Genomic DNA, 24126 nt, shown 5'->3' on the forward strand with positions numbered 1-24126 from the left:
TCCAGATTAGCCTTTTAGCTGTCAGCATTCCAATATTATCAGATCTTATATTTTTGTCTTCCAAGGCACTTTTAACTGTATCAATCCACCTACATCTTGGTCTTCCTCTGGGGCTTTTTCTTGCCATCCTGGCAAAGAACACTTGTTTAGCTAATCTTTCCTCTTCCATTCTGTTTAAGTGGCCATACTACCTGAGGTTAGCTCTGCTAGCATATTCCTAAATGCAAAAAATGTCAAGTTCTTTTCTAATATCCTCATTTTTATTGATACTGCCATTAATCCCATCTTTTCAGTTTCCTGGTCTCCAGTCTTTGATCAAAATTTTTTTTTGTTTTTTTAATTTCTAACCTAGCTATAATATCTATAAGTGGTAATTAGTTTGAACACTGTCTTGTATTCACCTAGTATAGTGTTTGGACTGATTTCTTATTTATTCAGCTGCCTTTCTACCATATCAGCTTTACTAATCCTGTTGTCTATTTTCAAATTTAATTTGCCATCTTCACTAAAAATTGTACCTAAATAGCTGAGATAGCATCCACTCGGAAGACCAAGGAAAAGTTGATTTATATCCTTAAAAGAAAGAGGGAAATTCCTCAACTTCATTACTCTTTTGAAGAAGACTAGGAGTAGAACCATTTTGAGACAGATTGTACAAAGGGGACTCAACCCATCACCAGAAGGATGAGAAGAAGAAATAGTTGAAATGTTTTTACTTGTTCAACATTCAGGATACAGTTACATTTTCAGTGTTTCTGCCCATTGTCTTTGTCTTGTTATTGCTGATTTTCATAACCAAATTTAATATTATTCAATTTAGTCAGGGAATCTTGCAGACTTGTACTGGATTTATCTAAAAGTATAACATCATGTGCATAAAGTAAAGAGCTGAGATTAACATCTTCAATTTTGATAGCAGGTTTAATATCACTTTCCTTCATTATATGATGCTTACAGATGAATAACCGTGGAGATAATGTACACCCTTGTTGCACACATGACTTAACATCAAACCATTTTCTGGTACCTCCTTCATTTGTAACTGCTGATTTACAATTCAGATATACTGTGTATTGTTCGATATAATGTTCCATTTACACCATATAACTGGAGTGTTTTGAAGAGCTTTCCTCTTAGCACCTTGTCATATGTATTTATTATTATTATTAAACAAGACCTCATGGAGTCAAAGACTCATCTAGGAGGTCCTTTTATCTCTCACACATCTCATCATACTGTGTCTTAAACACATTCAAACTCCTTGCAGACACCACACTCTCAGGCAAGGCATTCCAATCACTCACAACTCTGCACGAAAAAACCTGCCTCTCACTCCCCTACTCACACCCTCTTTATACAGTTTCCAGGGATGACCTCTGGTTCTCCCCTGATCTCCCGCTATTCTCTGTAGAACTTCTCCACCATTGATCCTATAACAACCCCTTACCAACTTGTAGGTCTCTATCATATCTCCCCTCTTCCTTCTCTCCACTAGACTCTGCAAATTACATCTTTTCAATCTTTCCTCATACTCAACATTCCAGAGGTCAGAAACTACCTTAGTCAGTCGCCTTTGGACCCTTTCCAACATCTCTTCATCCTTCTGAAAACCAGGTGACCAAATCTGGGCACAATAGTCCATGTGTGGCCTAATCAAAGCCTTATACAATGGAACAAGAATCTCTCTACTTCTACACGTCAGTGTCCTCCGCATCATTCCCAGAAGTCTTTGTGTTGTCTTCACAATTTTGGCGATGTGCCCTGTAAATTTTAGATCCTTATCCACTATCACCCCCAGATCTCTTATTTCCTCTACTTCCAACAATATATTCTCACCAAGCATAAATTCTGCATCCCATCTTTGTTTTCCAAATTTTAAAACCTTACATTTTGCAACATTGAACTCACATCCCCATTTGCTTGCCCAATCACTCAATTTATTCAAGTCTTCTTGCAAGGCCACAACATCTTCACTACTCTTTATGGTTCGTCCCAACTTTGCATGATCTGCAAACAACTGAATATCTCCATCCAAATCTTCGCCAATATCATTAATATACAAGTTAAATAGTAATGGCCCTAAAACAGATCCCTGAGGCACTCCACTAGTGACTTTCCTTTTCCTGGATATTGCACCCCCCATACACAACTTGTTGATACCTATCAAATAGCCAGTCTCCAATCCAATGCACTAATCTAATATCCAACCCCATCTGCTCTAGTTTGATGTCAACTTATCATGAGGTACTCTATCAAAAGCTTTTGCGAAATCCAAGTATATTACTGTGTATCCTTCTCCTCTGTCCAAGGAAGCAGTCACTTTATTGTAATAAGTAAGTAGATTACTAAAACACGACCTCCCTTTAGCAAATCCATGCTGTCCATCAAAGATTATACCATTGTTGTCAACCCAACTCTGGATCCTAGTTCTCACAAGCTTCTCCAACAAGATTTTCCAGATCAACAAAACTTAATTATAGATCCTTTATGTTCCCATGATTTCTCAACTATTTGTCTTAAACAGAAAATCTGATTCTGGCAACCTCTGGTTTGGCTTGAACTCAGCTTGTTCTTCATAAAGATTCCCTTTCACAATTTTTCTTAGCTGTTTCTCAAGAATAATTGCATAAGTCTTATCAGGAACACTCAATAAAGAAATTCCTCTATAATTCTCACATTTAGTTTTATTTCCCTTTCCATAGATGGGTACTATGATGATGATCTGAATTATGCAGTATAGCCACTTTAAAACTCTATATTTTTAGCATTTCTGGTCAAATATCATCTTCCCCAGCCTCCTTCCCACATTTCAGTTTTGTGATGGCTTTTTTTACTCAAAGTACAGATGTATATTCCAGATTCCTGTTGAGTGTTTTTTACCACCATGCTGTCACTGCTTGTTACATTTAGCAATCCATACATCAGGTATTTCTTCAGTTCTCTTGTCCCCTTTATCATCTCTAATTCCTTTTACAGTACTCTTTTCTCCATTTCTGAGCCTTTTCAATATCCTCCAGAATATTTTACTACTTTCCTGATGTTTATTTTCTTATCAAAGTCTTTTCATGACTTTTGTTTATCTAGTTTTACACCATATTTAGCTTTCTTACATTTGTCTCTGTAATCTCTAAGAGCCCAAGCTTACTTATTTGCCAGGAACTTTCAACATACTTTCTTCTTTTCCTCGACTTTCTCTTTAACTTCCTGTGTGCACGATGGAGTTCTGATTTTTCTATTTTTTTAGATTACCTCACCACATGCCTCTCTGGCTGAATTAAAGTTTTCTTTAGAGTTTGCCACTGAATCTTCAAGGTTTGGTTTTTGTTTTCACTCTTTTTCAGTTTTTCTTGAATAATGGTTGTGTATTGTTTATACATAAAGGTGGCTTCAAGACAGAAGTAGCAAAGTAGAGACCAGTTAGTATCTCTGGAGTGGTGTTTGAAGTATTGGAAAAATTGGTTGAAAGTAAAATACGGAATACTTGGCTTGTTCTTCACCAAGCTTCCCTTTCACAATTTTACTTAGATGTTTTTCAAGAATGATTGAATAAGTCTTATCAGGAAATGGAGAAATATTACATAATTTGGTGCAAAAGGGAATGGATATAACGCTAGGGGGAATGGCTGATAGACATCAGAAAGTGGTGTATAGTGGAGTGGAATCAAGGAAAATAAGTATGGCTAATAGAGTGCCCCACTGCTCTGTACTAGGACCATTAATCTTTAATTTGTATGTTAATGATATAGCATAACATTTGAAGGGGATATTCAGTTGTTTGCCAATGATGCAAAACTAGGGAGGGCAATAGTTGATAAAAGGTGATGTAGATATCTTATAGGATTAATTAAATTGGCAGTCTGGGCAATGAACAATGGTTGTCAACTCAGTATTGTAAAATATAATGTAATGCAATTTGGAATGAAAAGATTACACACTTCATATCATATTGATGGTACTAATTTACAAGAAATTTATGAGGCTAGGGATCTGGGGGTAATGGTGGATAGAGATTTGAAATTCAGAGGACATATCACAAGAGTTGACAACATAACTCAGAGGATTACTTGGATGCTGAAGAACATATTGACAAATAAAGATAGGGAAGTTATAAGACTATGATTCCACCATATGTTGACTACTGTGTACCGATTGGTCACCTGCATCTCTTGGAGATTGGGAAGTGGTGGAGAGGATTCAGAGACGAGTGACCAAGCTGATGACAAGGTCTGTGAAATGTTACGTATGAGGATAGATTCAGGTTGTATGGGTTGCAGAAAGTTTAGCTGACTGGTGGAGGTGGGGAGAGGGAGGCTATAGAAACTTATAAGTTACTAAAGGGATTCTATAATATTTCACACAAAAGAGACATTTCGATACATGGAGAGTAGGCAAAAACAAGGGGTCACACTTGGAAGTTGTCTAAGAGTGTGAAATCTAGTAGACAGTTATCATTATTATTAGCTTTGCTCTTTGTGTGGACTAAGTTCTTTATTTGGAGAGTGGTGAATGAGTGGAATGCTTTGCCAGAGGTGGTTGTGAGCACCCCTACATTGACCAGGTTTAAGGAGATGTGTGATAGGTATTGTGTTAATGGATAGTGGGTCTCCTCTGAGTTTTGACTCCATGGAGTGAACATATAAATAAATAAAATTTCTGGTCTTTAGTCTAAATCAAAGACTAGAGATCACAAATATGAGAGCCTTAGTAAGATCAGGGGCATAAATAGATGGCATGAATGGCAGTATCATATTAAAAAATGTGGATATTAGGAAAGAACTTGAAATTGTTAGCATCGAGGAATGCATTTGCAAAGCTAATCTCAGGTGGTATGGTCACTTAAACACAATGGAAGAGGAAAGATTAGCCAAACAAGTGTTCTCTGGCAGGAAAAAGATGCAGAGGAAGACCAAGATATAGGTGGATTGATACAGTAAAAAGTGCCTTAGAAGACAGAAATATAAGATCTGATAATGTTGGAGTTTTGACAGGTAACAGATTGATTTGGAGGAAAATTGTAGATAGGAAATTAGTGGTGATGTAAGTTTTTCATATAGTACTATCATATCCTGTACACCCCTTGAGTGTACATGTCAGGAATTTGATGATGATAATTGAGTCTACATCTGATAGTTGATCATCTTTTGATTCATTTCAAAATTCTTACACACTCTTCTTTTTTGATATGAAATTCAATTTTATCCTGTTCAAAACTGAATAGAGATTACTTCCTATTTCAGATCCTCTGTATGCTCTTTTGTGCATATTTTTATTTTAATAACACCATGTTGAAACATGGTGTTAGTAATAACTGGTTCATATCCTGAGCAGAAATCTAATAGACAGTTATCATTATTATTAGCTTTGCTCTTTTCTGAAATTTCCCAAAATATTATGTCTGGTAATCATTTCCTGCTCTGCTGTTCTCCAACAAGGACCAAATTTTCCTTTTTTGTTGTCAACTGCTTTCTCTAAAGCCTGAAAAACTTCTTCTATTTCTTCCTTTGTACAACTTCTGTGGGACCATAAGAACAAATAAATTTCTTATTGTCCAGTTCTCTATTCTGATATTAGTCCACATCACTGTACTTCTTCTGTGTCTGCCAGTATATTGTTATAGCTACTCCTTCTTTTCCCTGATTGTTATTTCCTGAATATAATATCTTGTATTTGTTGCTTAGAAAGATCTTACCTGTTTTTGTCTTCAGTCTTGTACTTATATCCATTTCTTTTTCCTCTATGCTTCTTATTTTGACTGTGAGCTTCCGTATCTCAGTCGGTATAGACGAAGCCCTTTGGTCGGAAAGACCTTGGTTCGATTCTTGTCCGTGTCTTTCGATGAAAGGTGAGTTAGCTTGTGTGTGTGTGTGGGGGGGGTTCACCTGGAAATTTGGGGTTTTCGTCCCCTAGAACAGGCAGACTGTCCCCATGAACTCATGGATTACGGTCAGGAATACTTAAGAAATGGTCCCTCATAACCTAGGTCTGTCCTGAGCCTGGGTAAAATGGGGGGGGGGGGGGGGGAGGGAGAATTGAGATGCACCATACTCCCCGTAAAAGGAGCTCATGGCCATTGTATCATCATATGGAAAAAAAATAAAATAAAAAAATTGACAGTGCCAATATTGAACTCTACTGAGTTTAAGATGTTTCCCCATATAGCTCATTGAAGGCCAAAATGCCTTGAGGGATTAATTTAGTCTCTAGATTAGGATTTATAGATCATCTAACTCTTAACCCATTTGTGTGACTAATGTACTGCAGGTTTACAACTTATGAGGATTCATATAAAATTGCTTTTGAACTTGACAGATATAACCTTCATGAATATTCTTGATATGTTTTTTTGAAGGCCTATTATCATACCATTGCATCAAATAAACAGCATACACTTCTAGAATTGTAAGGTAGTTGTTTCCAATTGTAGCAACGCAGCTTAAAAATACTCACTTTAGATGAACTGTTTTAATAGGTGCTGCAGCACGTTTTAGCAGGGCATTTCTATCAGGAATCTACATTATTTCAATGTACTGAACTATCAGTTTTTTTTACAGAAGAGTTTTAACTTTTCATGTCATGGAAAGAATAGTTTAATGTGACCTATTCTGCCATGCTTGACAAAAGTTTTAAACAGATACAAGGTACCCATGATTAGTTCCTGTTTCTTTTCTTACAAACACAATTGATATCCTTTTTTGCTAAGAGAAGTGAAATTTTATCTGAGATTTATAACTGATTTAAGCCATCTTGCTACAATAAACATTGAAACAAAAACCATTTTGATAACATGCCTTCTGGCATGAAGCAGTATACACAGGAACAGGAACTAATAGAAAAGGCAATATTTTGATAGAAGTTATGATGATTTGTGGAGAGTAATCAAATATTACTGATAAATGAAGTATGGACATGTTCAAAACTTGAACATGCAGGTAGTGATGCATTGAATCTTGCAGAGTAGAAGTGAATGGCTGACCTCTACTCCTAATAATTGTCATGAAGAGGGGTGGGGAATGTACAGATTTTGCAACAATGACAAATTTATTTTATTACTGATTGCAAATGATAATTTTTATTTAATTTTTTTTTATTAAATCTGGATAAACAAAATGCATAGATCATGTCAAAATCTTTGGCAGAAACTTTGACACTGCTTAATAAAAAAAAAAAAAAAAAAAAAGCTTTGAACAAAAATTTTCCTAGAATATTTATAACTATTTTGGTTATAGAATATCTAAGACAATTTCTATTGTCTTCAAAAAAAAAAAAAAAAAAAAAAAAAAATCGTTAGTTCAATTTCAAATGTTTCCAACTTTTATCCCATACGATACTAATGTTATGGTTTTGTTTTCAACATTTTCTGCACATGATTGCTAAAAAATAAAAGAAAATAAACTTTCAATAGCGAACCAAATAGCACAAATATGTTGGCCGATTGGTAGAGCCTCTGCTACTAATGGTTCACGCAAAAAGTTAAGCAAGTTTGAGTGCAGTTAGTAGTTGGAAGGGGTCCCATCGTTCGATGTTGTTAGCACACTCTCTCTCGATGAGTTTTTGGACTCCCTGGGGGTGTCACATAATAATAATAACAATATTTATTAAGCATATGTACATTTCTTTTCAGTTATAATTTTAAGAACTTGTTTCATCTTCTCTGCCATTGATTTAAGTTCACATATGCATGTTCCCAATGAATATATTAGTCTAGCCATAAATACTGTTACAACTTGAATGGTGCATAAACCTTTAATCTATCACTAAATCATTTACAGCTTTCAGCACATATAAACCACGTGTATATATATATATATATGTGCATATAGCAAATCTCAACAATCAAAATGTACCTCCCTTTTCTTACACACACACACACACACACACACACACCGAAGTCTACGAGGCCACATATTAATGGCAGCCTGCACAACATTCAACGAAAATGTTGCCACTGCTCACTCCAAATTCACCTTCAGGCTGGCAATGCCAGTGTGTCGTTTCTTGCAGGGTGGAGTGCCTTCGCAGCCCTCACAAGCTGTTGTGTCTTATGCAGCATGGTCGACCTGTTCTTTGGCAGTCAGATATGATGTGTCTTCTGTATCATTATGGCAGTTAATAGTCAGATATACAAATATCCTACTGATCTTGAGTGTTTTTAGCATGTTGAAAATAACAGGTGGCTACATTCTAACCTTGGGAAGTGCTATGACAGCTCTGTATGGGTCTCATAATCTTCCCACTGCATGTTAATCCATACAGTTAGACAACTCTATTTCTCTGCATGATAAACATGCGAATGCTGGCTGCACACGGTGCCAATAACAGAACCGGGCTTACACAATTCTGTGGGCAGCAATGGAGTGTGGGGGGGGGGGAGAATGCAGAAGTTGGAACAGTATTTATGGTAAGACTGTATACTCTAATATTTTTGGAAAGAATTATAAGGTGACAATTTTTTATTTTTTTAAATTTCTTTTTGTAGATTCTCCAATGGTATTAGATATATCAAAAGAAGAGATTGCAGAATTTTGTTATGAAAGAGATCTTGAAAATGTAGAGTATCTTCAGGATGTCTATTGTTACCTTAGAGAAGCAGAGGTATATTTACTGTATACATTTAATTCTGTTTTCTACTGGCATAATTTCATTCTAGTAGTAGAAATTTTATTGCTGTTAAATAACTTTGAAATGACTCCTACTTGTTGATTTTTCTTCTCTCCTCAATCTTATGATTGGTGGGATGGCAATATGCTACTTTACTAGGGAATAATGATTATGGAACAAGGTTTCCTGTTGGGTTCCTTGTCCTGCAGCAAGTATTTATGATTATAGATGTGTGTTCATGGGTCTGACTTACCTGTTTTGAGGAATGAAAAACCCAGTTTCTGGGTTACGGGGAGACCTCCACTTCCGTATGAGATTGGGTAACTCACCTTTGGTTGAAAAGACCTGATAAAGGTTCCTTGCATCTTGGACAGGAATTGAACCCAGGTCTTTCCAGCCAAAGAGTAGCTCTGTAGCTCAGTCTATATTGACTGAGCTACAGAGGTGAGAAATTATTATTAGACAACCTTAAGTCCATTGAATACAAGCTGGAAATCTATTTATTTTTTTTTTATTCCCTTTGCAGAATTTGTTTTATATGTCCTTTTCAAAACTCTCCCACCACATTTTTATATGGCATATTCATATAATATAAATATAGCCTGCTACAATGAACAAGGTGGCTTCTTTTATGTAATATATGATGCGATAGGATAATTAATCCTATCTACCTATTAGGTAGGTACTGTTGGTCTCTGGCAGGTTTTTATCTGTGAAGTAGAAACCAGTTTACTTGAAGGGGAACTTTCTTCTGTATTGAGACTATTTAACTCATATTAAGTTGAAAAGCCCATATATAAATGTTGTTTGCATCCTGATTGGAATTCATAGATCTTCCCCATGACAAATTACTGGGATAGGGTTGAGAGGCCCTATCCCAGTAAGAAGAATTGCTGCTTTAACTAGAAATTTGATGTAAATTCTCAAAAACACCATTACAACAATTAGTGAGTTGAGTTGACACTTCTTAAGTATGATAGATTATGATATTAGAAATAATATAAGATTTCTTATGTTATTGCTAATATCTAATGAAAATTAGAGATACATAATTTATTAATTTCCTGTAAGATTTGCTGACATTGATGTTAAATCTGTACATTAACCATACTTTCAATAAATGGATCTTGTGATGGGTGAAACCTGATGTAAACTTGTCTTTAAATGTCCTGCTGAAGATTTATTGTAGATGTTACCCACAGCTTCCTTTCTTCTATATTTTGGAAATTGTTCTCTGCCCCTATATTAAGAATCTTGAGCAAATTTCTTGAAAAATCATGAAAGGAAATATTCAGTTGTTTGCTGATGATGCAAAATTAGGCAGAGTTAATAGTGAATCAAGGCAATGTGGAGTGCTTGCAAGATGATATAAATAGGCTGTCAGTATGTGCAAAAGATAATGGGTGTCAGTTAATGAGTAGAAATGTAAAGTTATGCATTTTGAGATACATTTGCTGGCCTGGTTGGCCAAGTGGCTAGTGTACCCACTCTCCAACCAACAAGCTGATGGTTCAAATCCTGCTGCGGGCATGAATGTTTGTAATTGTCTTTAGGTGGAAGATGAACATCATCGCCTTGTGTGAGACTACTGCTCCACTTATTGGGGGCTTGAAGTGACTTGAAAAAGTTCCATGTTTGGTCTTTAAAGCAGTTTCTGGACTGTGTAAAAAAAAATAAATGAAAAAAAAATTGATAAAAATAGAAAAAAAAATCCCTAGTGGTACAAAATATACTATAGGTTTCCAAATAACCCTTTGTGGTTGGGAACAACATAAAATAATTATTCGCCTTGTACTATATTGGGATATAGGGGGTAGTGGTAGACAGAGTTGAAATTTAGACAATATATTACTAAAGTAGCTCATAAGATTACTTTTCTGTTGAACACACAAGTAGAGATAAGGAAGTTATTCCTTTTTATAAGTCCTTGCTATGTCCACATCTGGATTATTGTGCTCAGGTCTGGATTTCTTGGGGACAAGGAAGCGGTAGAGAGAATTTAGAGGCGAGCAACCAAGATTGTGAGTAGTCTGTGGAATGTTCCCTATGAAGATAGGGTTTGTGGACTGCAGAAGTTGGTTGATTGTCGAAAAAGAGGAGATAAGACAGAAACATTTAAGTTAAAGGGTTTTTATAGGATTGATACAGGGGATATTTTTCGGCACTTAGTTAGAGGGGACAGAACCAGAGGTCATCCCTGGAAGTTGAGTAAAAGTGTGGTTAGTAGGGTGTGAGGACTAGTTTTTTTTCACTTGGAGAGTTTTGAAAGAATGGAATCAGTTGCCAAAGTCAGTTGTTAGGACTTTGTCTGTTAATGGTTTCAAGGAGAGTATGATAGATTGTGTGGATAAATTGGGTCTCCCACAATTAGTCTTCAGACTCTATGGATGTGCCCATAGAATAATCAGAATTTTAATAATTATCAAGCTAACATAGGTTCCTCTTGACTGAGTTGTGCAGTAGTTATGCAAATTCATTTATTTCCCTTTGAGTGTCTTAAGTTATGGCAAGGAGAAGAAAAAAAAAAATTGTTTCACTTGTGTGATATCAATTCCAGAATAATTGAATCTTGCCCTGAAAGTGGTTTTAAGGAACTATCAAGGCACATAAGTATGTTTTTATCAGATTAATACATTTATCAATTTCTTTAGAGATTATGCAGAAACATTGGTCTTGTATACATTAAATTTACATATAACCAAGTCAACAGGACATGAATTAAAATCCTACCTTAGGTATGGATGGTTATATGAAATGATCATCCATACCTAAGGTATGGATGGTTATTTCATATAACCATCCATAAAGGTCTGTAGGTAATAATTAAATTTTATTTGCAGTGTTTACTGCCTTCTTGAATGCACTTGAAGTGGCTTGAAAAATGATCATATTTGGTCTCTAGAGCAAAAAATTTATGGATTATTTAATCCTTATCCATCCTAATGTAGATTTGCAACCATTGTGGGTAAGATTCACGTTTTACAAAAAAAAAAAAAACGATACATGTACTGTAACTAATAATACAGGTTTGTTCATAGTTAATTCTCTTATGCATTTTATTTTGTAATGTGTGGAAACTTCATGAAGCAGGAATTCAAAAGCAGAAATGTTAAAACAATAATGCTTCATTTACTGTGAGATAGGTTCCAGTTTACTGAATCAGCTGTCAAATGTTTGTTCTTATTGTGCAAGTTTTGAAACACTGCTAAGAAAAAAGGAATAGCTGTAGAATCAAGAGCATCATTTTTCTGACCCCCCCCCCTAATAAAACATCCTGGCATGCAGCAAATAGCCAGAAAACTCGCAAAAATGAGGACTAAATATTATTACATCAGAAGACTCATCACACAAGGCCCACTCTAGTCAATATTCACATGTTAACTATTATACCTCTTTAAACTCGTTCATTACTCTAAGCAACTACTCTTACTAATTACACTTTTACATAACTTCTCTTAGTTCTCTCTCTACTTGTCATTACATTGTTTTAATTATCTAAATTTATTTAAATTATCCTGCATATTATTTTACGCCTTTAAATATATCAACTGTAGATACTTTTATCATGTTTTATTCATATTTTTATTTATTTATTTATTATTTTTATTCATATTTATACTTTTATCTATTTATAAATATATTATAGGATTGTAATCAGAATAAGATGAAAATAGATAAATATGATTAAAATATCGATATTTTAATTAAGAGGTCACTTGCCATACAGTTAAGATGATTGCTCTCAAAGAAGATGTGTCTTAACATTATACTGTCAACTCTCACTATAGCAAACTCATAGGGACCACAAATATAGTTTGTAATAGTGCATAGTCTGCTATAGTAAATTTTTTTTATAATGGCATTATGCCTATAGACTTTAGTCAGAATTTTTTTGTAGGTTGTTATTGTGAGAAAGTTTATTTTGCTAGAGTGAAAGTTGAAAAGTTTATTTTAGGGATGCACATTTGATTCTTAGATGAACCTGAAGTTGATTTACATGCAACTATTAATATTTGCACAATTTTCAACATATGTATAGAAACCAACTACATTGTAAGATAACATCAGCATAAAAAAAAATGTTGGGACATTACTGAAAAAGAGAGCCAAAAGGCTTCATTTCGGCAATGCAAAATTATTCAAATTAAGTGGATATTGAATCCAACATTATTTCATAGCCGAATATAGAAACTCTAAGAGTTTCATGCCGAATATAGAGACTATAAATGTTTCGGTGGATACAAGCATACGCCATCCTTTCATGACAGGGCAACTTGTAGTAAAGGTGGAGCAAGATCCGATCACTGTCCTTAGTATTTTCCCATAATGTAGAAAACTGGTCTGGGTAGTGACCTCCCCCCATAATGTATAACATCATACATCTCCTAGGAGATATGTTTTACATTTTACATTATGGGAAAATACTAAGGACAGTGATCAGAGCTTGTATCTGCCGAAACTTTTATAGTCTCTATATTCGGCATGAAACTCTTGTTGTTTCTATATTCAGCTATGAAATAATGTCGGATTCAATATCCACTTAATTTGAATATGTTGGGACATGTTTGGAACAACATTCCAGAATTTGGACAGTTGACCTCGCATCAGTTGTGTTAGTATCCCATAATGCAAAGCACACATTCTTTTGGATGTATGTATTGCTAGGCATTATGGGAAGGGTCATTACCTGGCCTGGTTTCATCCTTAATTGGTATCTCATCAGTGGTAGCTAGGCCCAGAAAGTTGTCAAGGTCGAATTAATGCAGAAGTGAATATTTATCCATATTCAAGTACTTGTATATATTAATGCAGGAGTATTAAGTATATGGGAAATATGATTTCGGCATATATATATATATATATATATATATATATATATATATATATATATATATATATAAATAGTACTTGTGTATGGGAAGTATGACTTGTGTGTTAATTCAATCTTCTTGCATCCAGCTGCCACTGATTAGACTTCAGTAAAAGTCAAAACAAATCTAGGTATCGACCCTCTCATAATGCATAGCAATATACATCCAAAAGGAAGTGTGATTTGCATTATGGAATTATAAGGCAATTGATGTAAAGTCGACATCCTCTATATACAAGTACCATGAAGAAGATACTTCATGCACAAGCATTGTTTGCTTACACTTGGATAAAGGATTAAACAAGAATATAATTTCTTGGTCAGTATGATTTTGCAACCGATTGTAAAAACTTTTTGTAACTGTCTCTTTCTAGAGAATTTTTTAAAGATAATGTGATATGCTTTTTTACTATTTATATTTGGGAAATATGACTTGCATTAATTATGGATTGGTATCTGAGATAGTTGACTACCTTGCATTCGGTAAATTTTTGGATGAATAAAAATGTTCATTACATGCATTCAATCTAAAAAAAAAAAGTGTGTGTGTGGGGGGGGAGAAACATCAAACAAACAAACAAAAAAAAACCTTTCCCAGCAGTATTAAATGATATAACAGACTTCATAACACCTAGGATGTCTCAAGAGACCTCCAGAACTTAAACCCTGATGCCTTCTGGCAGAAATTAGCAAATAAACCAAAAGATCTGACCTGATAAAAACCAGAACCACCATGACTGAAGGCATGAACAGGGCAATTTTTTTATAATGGGGCCCTTATACTAGAGGTTGGCTGGTCAACCTATAGTACTTCAGTACCGTATATGGGTAGTGGGATGGGAAAGGAGAAACTTGTTGACATTAGATTTAAAAGCTTGTATATTGTATTCCTTGGGAAATACATCAGGGGGAAGACTATTCCACAGTTCAGCAGCAGCAGGGATGATGGAGGAGGAAAAGAAACTTGTTCTGTGGGTTTCAAGGTGTACTGTGAAGGGATGTTGGGCGGTGGCTGTTCGTGTTCCAATGGGTTTAGTACAGAGTGGGGGAATTATTGATGCTGTTTCAGATAAGTATTTTCCATGAAAATATTTATAGAATATACAAATTGCAGAGACTAAACGTCTATGTGAAAGTAGGGGGAGCAAGCTGGTTGGATCATTTATTGCACAGTTTTCAAAAATTTGGCTACTTGCAGCACTACTGCAAAGCTGATTTATGGTGCATTAAATGCAGAGAAAACCATGTGATGGCGTTTTGCAAAAAGTACAGAGTACAAACAGTACTTGACCACCCAAAAACCAGAAAAATAAAATCAAAGCCAACCAACAACTTACTGAGTACCTACAGCAAATGTTGATAACCATCTAAGAGCACACCCAAGCACAGGCTTCATATATGGAGGTGGTAGCATTAAAATTACCAGAGGGGAATGTGTTTTGGCACCTAACCAAATCTAGCAAAGCTGACGTCATAGTAGACACTTAGATGTTAAGAGTTCAGCAAAGCAAACTCCCGATTTCATGAACAGGAGCAAGAAATATACAAACATTACTTACTGCACTAATCGATGGTTATCAAACATAGAGCAAACTTCTACAGATTGTGTTCTGGAATGCCAACAGTCTAGAAAATAAAATGTAAGAACTACAATAATTTGATATGCTACAGTACTGAGGTAATCATTGTAAACGAAATATACATTTGACCAGCCAACAACCTCTGGTTCAGGAACTATGTTCTATACCTTAGTGACAGGCTTAATGCCCAATTATCAAGCACGGTATAGAACACAATGAAATAGTAAATTCTGCCACTACCAACATAAAAATCCTGGGAGTGCAGGTCCCTTGAAAGTATACTCTGTATATAACTTGCCAAACAAATGTTAATGAAAGCAGACTTAACTGAAATTCTAGATACAAACCATGCAATGTTAGTAGTAAGAGTTCTGAATTCCAAGCATGCAACCTGAAACAGCAGAAATAGTAGAAAAAAAAATATCATGCACCATTACCAAATAAGTATGATGGACAACCTTGTCTCTGGCTACAATCCAATTTTACCTGAATTAGGCTCACGATACGAAAATATCCCAGAACCATTCACTCAACTGGACAAAATGAATGACCACATTACATAAATTTATTAGACTAGTTCCAACCATCTTAAAATTTGACTCAATTTTGAGCTTTGAAATGCAGATAACTGTATTTACACCTTGGATGTGTCATTTTGCAAACCCTGACTTCCAAATAACATTAAAGAACATTATGAAAAGAACAGACTTAGAGGCAATAATATAGAATGCTGACCCCAGAATGCCAACAAACTCTGAACAGAAGTGTTTGTTGGCATTCTGGGTTCGAACTACAAACGGAGTTCGATATGCACTTAAACTCTCAAAATCAACAATTGGAGACATACCTTTGCCTTAAACACAGAGGATCACACACACACTGGAAAATGACCAAAGCTGTATGCACAGACAGTAAATTCCTCTCACCAAGCCTGATGGATGTGATGTGGTTTATTGCAATGCAGACAAAGTTGAAGCTTTTGCTAACTATCTAGAGTGGCACTGTAGTCCACACTACATAGACATGGTTTTAGACTTATTCAATAAAACATACACAGCATATGTTGTAGGCTAAAATGCACAGATCATGACATCTCATCCAACAACAACAACAACATGCACACCCCTGCTGTGGTACAACTAGAAGCTACACACAGGGAGATCTTCCTGGACATTGCCAGAACATTTGACAAAATAAGGCACATAACAGGCTTCTTTTCAAACTCCTGGAGGCCAATCTAATCCTGACATCTATTTGGCTTGAATCCAGTTTGTTCTTCACAAAGCTTCTCTTCCGCAATTGTTCTAAGCTGTTTCTCAAGTATACTTGCATAAATCTTACCAGGAACACTCATTAGGAAAATACCTCTGTAATTCTCACATTCAGTTTTATTTCCTTTTTTATATATGGGTACTATGAGAGCTCTGTTCCAATTATCTGGAATTTGATCCTCTGACCAAGTCTTCTTAATTTGTTAACTTCTTAATTGCTTCTTAACTTTTATATCTCCATATTTGAGCATTTCTGGTTGAATTTTATCTACAGCTGCCTTTCTGCATTTCAGGTTTTTGACTTTTTCTACTTCATGTATGGATGTGGGGTGATTAAGAATCAGTTATATAACTGAGAGGAGACCTCCCATAGCCTTTAAAGGAATGCAGAGAACCGACCAGGGCTTCTGACCTAATGTCCAATCCTCGCCTTCTTGGTGCACCCTGTTAGGTATCTACCTGGATACTGAATGGACGAGGATGGGCTGGCAATTTGGGATTTAGCTGACCAAATTGTATTCTGATTGACTTAGACCAAAATATAAAATGATGGTACAACATGACAGAATTTCATGCCGGCTAGGGTGTTGCCCGGTTAAACAAGGCCCTCTTAGTTTTTGCCACGGAACCAGGACAAACAGCAAAAAGTCAGCCACTGGAACAAATTTTAAAACGCATCCCAACTCAACATCACCAGAGTTCAAGATTGGTACTATCATCATGAGAATGGCAAAGAAATGGAGCTAGCTGAGGAATTGGATAAGTACCAGATCAACATAATAGGGATGACTAAAACAAAAAAAAAAAAAAAAAAAAAGAACAAAACTACTAAGATCTTTCTGAGCAATAAATACAAAATGTTATACTCAGGCAATGACCAAGGAAAAGGAGTAGCAATAGTATTCAACACTAAATATGAGGCTAATCTTCTTGAATGGCAGGCAGCCTCAAGTAGAGTGATGTGGGCAAATATCAGAATAGGGAACTGGACAATGAGACTTATTTGTGCCTATGGTCCCACAGAAGGTTCTACTAAAGTAGAAGTGGAGGAATTTTTTGATACTTTAGAAAAAGCAACTGACACAATGAAAAAGGAAAAGTTGGTCCTTGTTGGGGATCTAAATAGCAGATTAGGAAATGATTGTTAGACATACAAAAATATTTTGGGAAAATTTGGAGAAAAGAGCAAAGCCAATAATAATGACAAATACCTGTTGGATTTCTGCTCAGGACATGGACTGGTTATTACTAACACCATACAAATTCACATGGAGAGAAGAGGCAAGGAATAAGAAAAGTCTCATTGACTATGTTATTGTTGATATTGATGTTTTTTCCCTGGTGCAGGACACCAGAGTGTACAGAGGATTTGAAATTGGAAGTGATCATTAGTTTTGAGTAGGATAAAATTGAATTTCATATTGAAAAGAAGAACAAGTTTTAAAGCTAATGAAAATTGAGCAGCTCTCAGATAGGAACTGTACACCAAAATACACGAACATGATTGAGTAAAAAATGAATGGGTTTGAGAACAGGAACCAAATCTTGAAGAAAACCAAAGCCCTCAGTCAGAGAGGCATGTGGTGAGGTTTTCTGCAAGGATAGAAAAATCAGAACTCCATTGTGGACACAGGAAGTTAAAGAGGCAGTGAAAGAAAAGAAGAAAGTATATCAAAAGTTCCTGGCAAATAAGTCAGCTTGTGCTCTTAGAGAATACAGAGACATATGTAAGAAAGCTAAACACTGTGTAAAACTAGCTACAAAAGTCATGGGAAGAGTTTGGTAAGAACATAGAAAATAAATATCAAGTAGGTGGCAAGATATTCTGGAGGTTGTTGAAGCTCAGAAATGGAGGAAAGAGTGCTGTAAAAGGAATTAGAGGTGATAAAGGTGACATGAAAACTGGAGAAACAGATATTCGTGAAGTATGGAGTAATTAGTTTGAAAAATTAATAAATGAAACAATCAGTGATAGCACAGTGGTAAAAAAACACTCAACACGCATGCAGTCAGGAATACACATCCATACTTAAAGTATAAAAAGCCATCAAAAGTGAAATGCAGAAAGGCAGCAGGAATAGATGATATTTGGCCAGAAATGCTCAAGTATGGAGATATAAAAGTCTTACAGTGGCTACACTGTATAGTTCAGAAGGCCTGGACAGAGAGACGAATTCCAGATGATTGGAGTAGAACTCTAATAGTACCCATATATAAAAAGGGAAATAAAACTAAATGTGAGAATAGCAGAGGTATTTCTCTACTGAATGTTCCTGCTAAGACTTACGCAAGTATACTTGAGAAACGGTTGAGCTTCAGCTTGGTGAAGAACAAGCTGAATTCAGGTCAAATAGAGGCTGTCAGGATCTGATCTTCACTTTACGACAAATAGTTGAGAAATCATGAGGAATATAACAAAGATCTGTATTTAAGTTTTGTAGATCTGGAAAAGGCATATCACAAAGGTGTCGAGAGAAAAACTGTTCAAAATGCTACAGTTATATGGTGTCAATGGGGCATTATATCAAGCAATACTTTGTATTTATTTGAGTTGTAAGTTGGCAGTTAGAAATGAAGGAAGTACATGGGAAGATTAGTTTAATGTTAAATTTGGTGTCAGACAAGGATGCATTATCCCCTGTGTGATTCATTATTTTTATGGATCATATTATGAAGGAAAGTGGTATTAAACCTGATATCAAAATTGGAGATGTTAATGTCAGCTTTTTGCTTTATGCGGATGGTGTTGTACTTCTAAATAAATCTGCTACACGTCTGCAAGATTACCTGACTAAATTCAATTTAGTCAGGTAATCTTAATCAGGCAAGATTACATGACTAAATTAAATAACTTTGTCTTGTTATTGCTGACCTAAAGGTCAGCAATAACAACACAAAGACAATGAAAATAGGCAGAAACATTGAAAATATCAACTGCATTGTGAATGGAGAACCTATAGAAGAAGTGAAACATTTTAGCTATTTAGGCATGATTTTTAGTGAAGATGGTAAATTAAAATATGGAAATAGACAACAGAATCAAAATACTCATATGTAGGAAGTGAATAAATGTTTATGCAATAAGAGAGAAATTGGTCAGAACACTAAATTAGCTGTGTACAAGTCGGTGTTCAAACCAAATTTAACTTATTGATCTGAGAGCTAGGTATATGAGGTTCCTGAGAAAGATTAGTGATGGCAACATCATATTAAAAATGAGGATATTAGGAAAGAACTTGACATTGTTAGCATCGAGGAATGCATTTACAGAGCTAATCTCAGGTGGTATGGTCACTTAAACAGAATGGGCAAGGAAAGATTAAAAACAAGTGTTCTCTGCCTGGTTGCAGGAGGAAGACCAAGATGTAGGTGGATTGATATGGTACAAAGTGTCTTATAAGATTGAAGTATAAGTTCTGATAATGTTGGAGTCTTGACATGTACCAGACTGATTTTGGAGGAAAATTGTAGATAGGAAGTTAGTAATGATGTAAATATTTCATGTAGTACTATCATATCCTGTGCATCCCCCCCCCCCCTTGAGGATACATTGCAGGAATTTGATGATATGTAGATGTGTATTCCTCACTGCATTCATGTTTTGAAGTTTTCTACTACCATGCTTGCACTGCTGGTTTCATTTAGAATTCTTTGTTCTTATTAAAGTCTTCCCATGGTTTTTGTTTAGCTAGTTTTACAGTTTTTCACTTTCTTACATTTTTCTCTGTATTTTATAAGAACACAAGGTGACACACTTATTAGGAACCTTCCATATGCTTCTTCTTTTCCTTCACTGCATCTTTAACTTCCACCATGGAGTTCTGATTTTTCTGTACTTACTGACAACCTCACTGATGCCTCTTTTGGTGGAATCAGTGTTTTCTTCAGAGTTTGCCGTTGAATCTACTTGGTTTGATTCTTGTTTTTGAACTTTCGTTTTTTCTTCAATGATGTTTGTGTGCTTGAGTCTACATGTCACCTTTGAAAGCTGTTCAACTCTGATTCATTTTAAAACTTTCTTACACTTTCAATTTTATCCTGCTCAAAAAAAAAAAAAGATAGTGGTCACTTCCTAGTGCAAATCCTCAGTGTCCTGAACTACTGAGAAGACTTCGTTACCAACTATAACAGTCAATGAGACTTGAATTATTTCTTGCATTTTCTCCTGATGTGAATTTGTGTCCAATTTTATGTTGAAACATGGTATTAGTGATAACTAATCCATGTCCTGAAAAGAAATCCACAGGCATTGAGCATTATTATTAGCTTTGTGCTTTTCTCCAAATTTTCCAAAAACATTTCTATATGTTTGGTAATCATTTCCTAATCTACTATTTAGATTCTCAACAAGGACCAACTTTTCCTTTTTCATTGTGTCAGTTGCTTTTTCTAAAGTATCAAAAAATTCCTCCACTTCTACTTTAGTAGAACCTTCTGTGGGACCATAGGCACAAATAAGTCTCATTGTCCAGAAAAATGCAATTCATCGAACGACAATTCGTCGAAAATGCAATTCATCGAGAAAATAATTCACCAAAAATTTTTCAATGAATTCTTTCATAATTCATCGAAAAGTCATTTTTCTTGCAAACTATTGTTTAGAAAATGTTCAGTAACAATGCGGAACGTTACTCATGATACAGACAACATATGGAAGCAGTCATTGAAACGTAATAATTATTTTCTTGCATTTTAGAGCATTTAATGTAAGTGTACATCCTGCTTCATTGTACAGTTAGCGATTTATCTGTAGGGAAGACAGGAGTACCACATGCACTTGTCTCCCGAATAACCTCGAAAACATGTAGTTGCAGTTAATAAGGGGAGGAATAGGCTAAGAAATTCGTTCTACCAAATTTTGTCACAATAAGTCTAGTCGATTGAAATTAAAAATTTCATTAAATTTCATCCAGCCAGAGCGAAATGGCTAATATCATTTAGGAACTTCTTTACGGAAATGTCATGATAAAAGTGATCCATTACGAACTAAAACTGAACCGTGCATTCAGCTTCTTGTACTGAAAACTTCTGCTAAGTCAGCGAGTTATTGTAATACATAATTTCGACATTTTTCTTTGTCGTCCCGAATATAGCTGAACTGAAAACTGGAATGGTTCGACATTTTTTTGTAAAAGTTTCAAATACGGAATCCAAATAAAATTTTTTCATTAATAAATAAATAAATTTACTGAACGTAAGTTAGTAGGCCTAATACTGAGATGACTAGGCTTTTCCTGCTGGAAATAGGCAAGTCGGACAAGAAGAACAATAAGAATCCATATTGTTCTGTAATTATTCCTTAGTAAAGCAGATTTGCTATACCAACAATCATTATATTGAGGAGGATTAGGGAAAATAGTATTATTCATTAATATTACTACTACTACTAATAATAATAATAAATTGATTCTTTGATGTAAATATTTTTCACAATATAATAATAAAATATACAGGAATTCAGAGTAAAAATATTGGAAAACTTGAAAAAATTCATTCCTGAAGATTTTTCAAGCATGTTTCACTTATTTACTCCTGTTTCTGTTATTCCTCAACGACTGGAGTGCCACATGCACTTATCTCCCGAATAACCTCGAAAGCAAGTAACTGCAGTTAATAAGGGAAGGAATAGGCTAAGAATACTAATGAATATATGTGTGGGTATATTTCTGGGTTTTGAGGAGGTGATCGGTGCAGTTTGTTAAAAAAAAATAAAAAGTTAAATTATTCTCTAGGAAAGGGAAAATAATAAAACAAGGAATGATGAATAAAGAGTCTTAAAAAACAAACCTGTAAACCTTTTAGAAGCATACTCATCTGGTGTTATATTTAGATGACCAGCGGTTGGAAGTCTTATTCGACTTTTGAAGGATGCCAGTGGTCGGCAGATCACAGTTAGAAAACACAGTGCTAAAGGAAATTGGAATTGGGTTGAGCTGTTTTGAATTAAGGAAGAAGCAACTGGCCTTAAATCACTGCGTGTTTTTTCTATTCGGTTCGCTTGTTTTTCGGCAAGAAAAAAAACAAAGAAAAAATTTCAGAGGAAAAACCTTCCATCCTCGTATGAGACAGGCTAACTCACCTTCAGGTTAAACGCCCTGATAAAGGCGCTTGACATCCTTGATAAACGTAGGATGCTGACGTCCTTTTCAGCAGTTTCATTAAATGAGCTATAGAATTTTTCTCTTCTCGGTTTCTGCAGTTTTGTAGAAAATAAGTTTAGGATGGAGGACTTTTTTTTTATACATTCACGCCAGGTTTTTTTGTAGTCTTCCATTTTCCAGAGATGAGATGTTTCTTAAAGTTGATTTTTCTGTTTTGGAATTTTCGAGTTGGTTTGAAAAAATGGCTCAACAATGCGATCGTGCATGATCGCATTGTTGAGCCATTTTTTCCATGAGGAGAAGACTACGAGAGTGGCATACCTAAATATGCTAGAGAAATTTGTGTTTCCCAGATTGAGAATGTGTAGGGCCTCATTTTCCAGCATGATGGAGCAACTCCACATTATGGCGACTGCGCGTATCCCACTGCTTGTGGCCACCGCGCAGTTCCGATTTGATTCCGATGGATTTCTTCTTTTGCGTATATTTATATTCGTGTATAAATAATTAAGTAAAAGAGTTATTTTCCCAAATGATTACTTTTTCCGATTTTTACATATGGCTATGTTCGTGACCGAACAATTCATCGCGAGGAAAAATCAGAAAAATTCATCTCGCGAACTATTGATTGCAGAAAAAATTCGCTGAAAATGTTATTCGCTAGAAAATTGAAATGATATTGCATTGATACCGATATGAAAAGTAAATGCAGGGAAGATAAATTTTGTAAAGGCGTAAACTTTTACTAACGCATAAACTGAACAAACTTATTTGCCATCGCAATACATAAATGTCTTTTTACTGTATTCAGTGTTAAACAAAGCCACCTGTTTTCTGGCTTCTGCATTATAGCATCTGTTGAAGTGAAAGTTTCTTTAATGGTACATGGACATTTTCATTGCAGTCTTCAGACAAAAACAGAAGTAGTAAAAATGTATCAATTCCTGAGTAAAAATGAATACTTCTGTGTGTTATAAGAAGTTGATTTACAACAAAATATTAGCATTTTTGAGATATCTTCTATTATTGATAAGACATAAGAGCTGCTGACAGTAAAAATTAAATAAATAAAATAAAAAAACCTAATGTATTGAGATTAACAAATTGTTCAATGCTAGCAATGTTGAGTTCTTTCCTCATATCGTTGTTTTTAATATGATATTGCCATTGATGCCCTCTATTCACGCTCCTAATCTTTCTCTCTAATATCTGCGGTCTCTAGACTTTGATAGTGTTTTTTTTTCTTTCTAAACCAGCTTTCAGATCCATAATTTTTTAAAACTGGTTTGAACACTGTCTTGTATACAGCTAGTTTTAGTGTTTTGAATAATTTCTCTAATTCCATGAAACTTTGTTCTTTTTCCTTCCTACCATACCAGCTTTGCTAATTCTGTTGTCTATTTCCATATTTAAAATTTTAAATTTGCCAACTTTACTAAACATTGTGCCTAAATAGCTGAAATATCCTTCTTCTGTAAGTTCTCCATTCAGGATGCAGTTCACATTTCGTCTTTTTATTGTTGATTTTCATACCAAATTTAATACAGCATTTATTCAGTTTATTTAGGGAAGCAGACTTATACTGGATTTATATGAGAGTATATTATATATATATATATATATATATATATATATTTTTTTTTTTTTTTTTTTTTTCTTGTAGGATGTACATTACGATAATATCGAGTGCGTAACCACCGTAGATA

The 24126-nt window shown here is 35.0% G+C and overlaps 1 protein-coding gene across 1 annotated transcript in view; it reads left to right on the plus strand.

Moving 5' to 3' along the window:
- The window catches only part of LOC150104236 (cyclin-A2-like), a 175286-nt gene that overhangs the window by 26687 nt on the left and 124473 nt on the right, over window positions 1-24126 (plus strand). Inside the window, exon 3 of the mRNA XM_090396860.1 lies at window positions 8477-8592. Within this exon, the coding sequence (XP_090252986.1) occupies window positions 8477-8592 (116 nt within the window). The remainder of the gene's footprint in view (window positions 1-8476; window positions 8593-24126) is intronic.

This window comes from Typopeltis vanoorti, chromosome 8 (genome assembly GCF_054136105.1).
Source record: "Typopeltis vanoorti isolate ZY-2024b chromosome 8, IOZ_Tvanoo_1.0, whole genome shotgun sequence".
In the NCBI taxonomy this organism is placed as follows: Eukaryota; Metazoa; Arthropoda; class Arachnida; order Uropygi; family Thelyphonidae; genus Typopeltis; species Typopeltis vanoorti.